The 6,039-nt window shown below is 30.6% G+C and overlaps 1 protein-coding gene across 1 annotated transcript in view; it reads right to left on the reverse strand.

The window, feature by feature from the left end:
- Positions 1 to 6,039, reverse strand: part of LOC106476558 (39S ribosomal protein L28, mitochondrial-like) — a gene marked incomplete at its 3' end in the record, with an annotated part of 14,526 nt that overhangs the window by 4,932 nt on the left and 3,555 nt on the right. The window contains exon 3 of the mRNA XM_022380387.1: positions 3,269 to 3,385. Within this exon, the coding sequence (XP_022236095.1) occupies positions 3,269 to 3,385 (117 nt within the window). The remainder of the gene's footprint in view (positions 1 to 3,268; positions 3,386 to 6,039) is intronic.

Below are 6,039 nucleotides of genomic sequence, written 5' to 3' on the forward strand. Positions count from 1 at the left end.
ATCAAAATGGTTTACAAATTATGCAAGTACACCTAGTAGGCTATACTTCATTAGTTACAGGTTTACAGTTGTGATATTGTGAGATGTTATATTGTGACTTTATTTTAGGCCTGTGTAAGGCAGTATTTAATTCTTTATCTTATTGTCATTAAGTGGGTAATGAGTCACAAAACAAATAATCAAAACATTTCAGAGGTGGAGGCACCAAAAGTATCTTTGCCCCCAGGTGCTGAGAACCCTTGCTTACGCCACTGAAGTGAATGATACTTTTCATAGAAGCACACTTAGAAATAAATGGCAAAGTTGTATGTATGTTAGTTTGATCTAATCTCATCATGTTTATTCAAAAGTTGACTTGTAAAAACAGCCTATAATTAGGGCTGGGTGATTATGGAATTTAATAACCGATTAACCCTCAGGCTTGTTAAGTGATATAATCAAGTATTCTTACATGATATTTGGGTAATTAGAATAATCAGAATTTTGATTAGTTAGTTATGTTCATGGCACTAATCAATTATTTCATGCGATACTATTAGATGTAGATTGCCTGCTGTAATTTAACTTACAATTTACTTAAAGAAACAAATACTGTGCAAAAACAGTATTTGTTCAATGTAATGAGTTTCCCAAAACCAAGATAAATATTTCCAGTAGAGAACTTTACAATATTAAAGCTGTTTGCTAAGCTATTTCTGGATTGATTAAAGCTAATTAGGAGCAAAGCAAGTGAGAATTTAAATGATTATATAAACAGCCTTTTAAAAAGTCTTTCTGATCAAGTTATTGATCTAAAGTATTACACAAGAAGATATCTAAATCAATGACTTAAATAATAATTTTAAAAAAAGGTCCCAAAACAGGAAAATGAGGGACTCCACAAATGCATTCTTCTATTTTGAAAAATATTAGCTTAAATTTGCTTTCTGCCACTGAGTTGATATTATACTTTTGCACCAGTTCTTAATATTGTGTGCAGCAACTGATCATGAAAACTCAAGGTACACAGCATGAACTAGAATAACTTATCAAGAGCAGGAAACCTACCAAAAAAGAAAATCAAACGTTTATGCTAGGAATAATTAATTAAATTACAACAACTTTCCCAATTGTTTTTTAAATCACCCATTTGAACGTATTTCAATATTTGACTCACAACAGAAGTCAAATTAACAAGTCTATAAAATATTAGTTTCTTCGTTAACCAATTTATTTAAATAATAAGGATTAAATAGAGACATTTATTCAGATGTAATACACTTTCAAGGATTTGTTTATTACAATATGCCACCTTTACGCTTTATTAAGAGCTGAGCAAAGAGAGATGGTTGCTAATCAATTAACCCTCTCACTACAGCTAGGTCATAGTGAGCATGTCACGACCTTTACCAGTTACATTCAAACTTTAATTAAATTACTTTATTAACACTGAATACAAATAAACTTGGCGTCAAAACAGAGTTAATAAATCAAATTGTAATATTAAGTTTTTATAAGGAAATATTTTTAAAAATCCTCAATCTCCAATAATGTGAGAATTATGACATTTGTTCTCTAGGTCTTCTCTAATGTATTTATCACTCTTCTCTGAAGTATGGAATTCAACATAAATTATTCATTATAATGTAGATTTTACTAAGGCAAAGTTTAATATTTATGACCTTCAGTCAATTTTTTTACAAATTCATAAACTAGAAAATAAGACCCACTTGCCACACCCACCTGTCACATTCTCTCTTTCACAAATTGGGAATAATTCTTTCTGACATCTTAAATACATCATTTACAATCAATAGAAAGGCAAAGTTTCAATTTATCGAATGATGTATAATGCTACATTGTTTTCAGTACAATTTCATCTTCAGATTGAAAATTTATCTTGTGGTGTTCAGGTCGAGCAGAAAACAGAATTATTTTAAGCCCCTCTTGCATTAGTTAGAAAGCCAGTTAAATTAAAATAGCTATAAGACATTTTTGGCTTTGTGCATGTTATTATTCTCTGTTCTTAGATGCATTACTTAAATAAACAAAAGTTATTTAATGTTTATAAAAAAAAAGTATGCTTAAGTTCCATCAACAAAAATAGAAGAGATCAAACAAAAAGTACTATATTTGTTTTTTATAAATATATTATTTATTGTTATAAAAGTAACTAAAACATAAAAATTAGGAACTTATTAGGTTAGATTAGATAAGGTAATGAAAATGCTCAAAAACAGCTCGTGCATTACATCCTTCAATACGGTAATGTGCACTGCACATGGTTCAAAGGACAATAAAACAATAAACTATGTATAAACAGAGGTAGATGGTTTACAAGCCTTAAGCTTTAATGATAAACAATTGTGGTTTTCTGTTATAATCTGCAGTCATTTTAAAAAGAAAAAAGGATAATACAGTATTTTTTTTTTTTTTTATGGTGAGTACAAGGTTGGTCAAATTGACCAAGTCCATATAGAGTTACAGTAGAGAAAATAACAGATAAATTATAGATTTACTAGAAAAAAAGTTTGATATTTATTTAGGAGGTTTCATAGGTTACACGTATGAAATTCAAAAATTTTCAGATAGAGAAAAATCTTTTAATTTTAACATGAAAATCACTTTGCACTTGGAGTAGTCAACACTCTGATTCTATATACTCATGGACAAATCTTTAGTAAAAATACTTAATTAAAAAAACCTGATTTTTTTTGTATAAAAGCCTTCTAATGTTTACTGAAGACTTGCCAAATTTTGAGTAGGTACACAAAAATATTAAAAGTTATAATGTGGATACTCCATTACTTTGTGGTTACAAGGTTTGTCACATCACCTGACCACAGAAGGAAAGAGTTAACTGATGGCCTCATTAATCAATTACATTTCTTCCTCAAACCATGATACCAGAGAAGTTTGACAATATCAAAAAACGTTGGCAGTGGGTGCTGCCATCACCTTCAAAATTAGTGACAGTAGCAAACAGCCTTTGCCATAACAAAGATAGTGAGCAAGTTTGGTGGCAATATTTCAATTACTTGGATAGTTGGAATCATCGATTTAACTGTAATTTTGATGTATTAACATTATACTAATCGATGTAACTGCTGCTTATAGGTAATCAATTACATTGATTAAATCATTCCTCTCTAATCATGACACTCCATGAAAGTGATATTAAATATTTTTGAAGACGGGTTTAAAAACTAAAGGCAAACTCTTTGAAACTTTTAAAGAAGCACACATGTACAAGTATCATAGTTGATAAACTAAACTCTTAAAAACCTACTTCTGTGACTGTGGTTTCCTCTTTTGGAAACCCTTGATAATTCCTTCTCCTCCCCAGATTCCTGCATCAGCTTCCTTTGGAAAAATAAGAGGAATTGGAACATTTTCTACTCTCTTCCTGAAAATATAAATCAAAACTTTCCCCATGTCATTTCAAGTATACCATATGTAAGATTCAAGTATGTAATAAATCAATATCTTTTAAAAATCTAGTCCTAACAGCAGTATGTTATGTATCTAAAACAAACAGTAATCTTAAACTGTAGCAAAATAAATTATACAGTATTGGAATCACTAATCACACAACCATGAAATCAAAACAAAATACAGCATAAGTTCGAACACCACATTAAGAACCAAGTCAGGAACTTGATACTGAAAGTCTTAATTTTCCTTTCAAAATTCTCCATATTTTTCTTAGCCCTATTGCCTTCCCTTGCTAGCTTGCACCAATTTCCTCACCCTCTATCATAAAAATTTTGTATTTTCCCACTATCTTGACTAACTCTTTCTGTTATAAAGAACAAACAAAAAATTTTAACTCCCCCATAAACTGTCTTAAACTCTTTGCTTGTGGTGAAGAAAAAGGCCACATTCCTGCTGTGCTCAGTCTCTTGGGTAATATCTTACTCCAAAATGTTTATCTACAATGAAGTGGGTTAACTATCCATAGTTTGTACACTCAAGAAAATTAAAAAAAAAGTCCTGTTAATGCTGAGACTCTATTAGACAGAGCTATTACCATACAATCACAGTAAGTTACATCTAACATAGAGCTATTACCTTACAATTACAGTAAGATACATCTTACATAGAGCTATTACCATACAATTACAGTAAGTTACATCTAACATAGAGCTATTACTATACAATCACAGTAAGTTACATCTTACATAGAGCTATTACCATACAATTACAGTAAGGTACATCTAACATAGAGCTATTACTATACAATCACAGTAAGTTACATCTTACATAGAGCTATTACCATACAATTACAGTAAGTTACGTCTTACATAGAGCTATTACCATACAATTACAGTAAGTTACGTCTTACATAGAGCTAATGCTTGGTAGACTGTAATGAGAGGTGTGAAACTTCTGTCATGTGTGAACTCTCCATCAAATTAAAGAACTCATTCAAAACCTAATTTCCATTTTGAAATTACTGGTACCAGAATATTGCTCCATAGATGTCCTGCAGCTCTAAATTCCTTATTGTAATGAATTCTTCCTTATAAAAATAAGCACATCATGGAGTCCACATTATCTTTTCATGTATGCTTTATTCGTGTGATCCACAATTCTTAGATAGACATATCAGATGCTTAGAGCATTGTGTAAGATGTGGCACACTGTAATTATATGGTAACAGATATGTAAGACGTAACTTACTGTAATTATATGGTAACAGATATATGTAAGATGTAACTTACTGTAATTGTATGGTAATAGCTCTATGTAAGATGCAACTTACTGTAATTGTAAGGTAATAACTCTATGTAAGACGTAACTTACTGTGATTGTATAGTAATAGCTCTATGTAAGACGTAACTTACTGTAATTATATGGTAATAGCTCTATGTAAGACGTAACTTACTGTAATTGTATGGCAATAGCTCTATGTAAGATGTAACTTACTGTGATTGTATGGTACTAGCTATATGTAAGACGTAACTTACTGTAATTATATGGTAATAGCTCTATGTAAGATGTAACTTACTGTAATTGTATGGTAATAGCTCTATGTTAGATGTACCTTACTGTAATTGTATGGTAATAGCTCTATGTAAGATGTAACTTACTGTAATTATATGGTAATAGCTCCATGTAAGATGCAACTTACTGTAACTGTATGGTAATAGCTCTATGTAAGACGTAACTTACTGTGATTGTATAGTAATAGCTCTATGTTAGATGTAACTTACTGTAATTGTATGGTAATAGCTCTATGTGAGATGCAACTTACTGTGATTGTATGGTAATAGCTCTATGTTAGATGTAACTTACTGTAATTGTACGGCAATAGCGCTATGTAAGATGTAACTTACTGTGATTGTATGGTAATAGCTATATGTAAGACGTAACTTACTGTAATTATATGGTAATAGCTCTATGTAAGATGCAACTTACTTTTAAGTTACGTCTTACATAGAGCTATTACCATACAATTACAGTAAGTTACGTCTTACATAGAGCTATTACCATACAATTACAGTAAGTTACATCTTACATAGAGCTATTACCATACAATTACAGTAAGTTACATCTTACATAGAGCTATTACCTTACAATTACAGTAAGTTGCATCTTACATAGAGCTATTACCATACAATTACAGTAAGTTACATCTTACATAAAGCTATTACCATACAATCACAGTAAGTTACATCTTACATAGAGCTATTACCTTACAATTTTTGTAATTATATGGTAACAGCTCTATGTAAGACGTAACTTACTGTAATTGTAAGGTAATAGCTCTATGTAAGATGTAACTTACTGTGATTGTATAGTAATAGCTCTATGTAAGACGTAACTTACTGTAATTATATGGTAATAGCTCTATGTAAGATGCAACTTACTGTAATTGTATGGTAATAGCTCTATGTAAGACGTAACTTACTGTAATTGTATGGCAATAGCTCTATGTAAGACGTAACTTACTGTAATTGTATGGCAATAGCTCTATGTAAAATGTAACTTACTGAATTGTATGGTAATAGCTCTATGTTAGATGTAACTTACTGTAATTGTATGGTAATAGCTCTA

This window comes from Limulus polyphemus, unplaced genomic scaffold (genome assembly GCF_000517525.1).
Source record: "Limulus polyphemus unplaced genomic scaffold, Limulus_polyphemus-2.1.2 Scaffold10887, whole genome shotgun sequence".
NCBI lineage: Eukaryota > Metazoa > Arthropoda > Merostomata > Xiphosura > Limulidae > Limulus > Limulus polyphemus.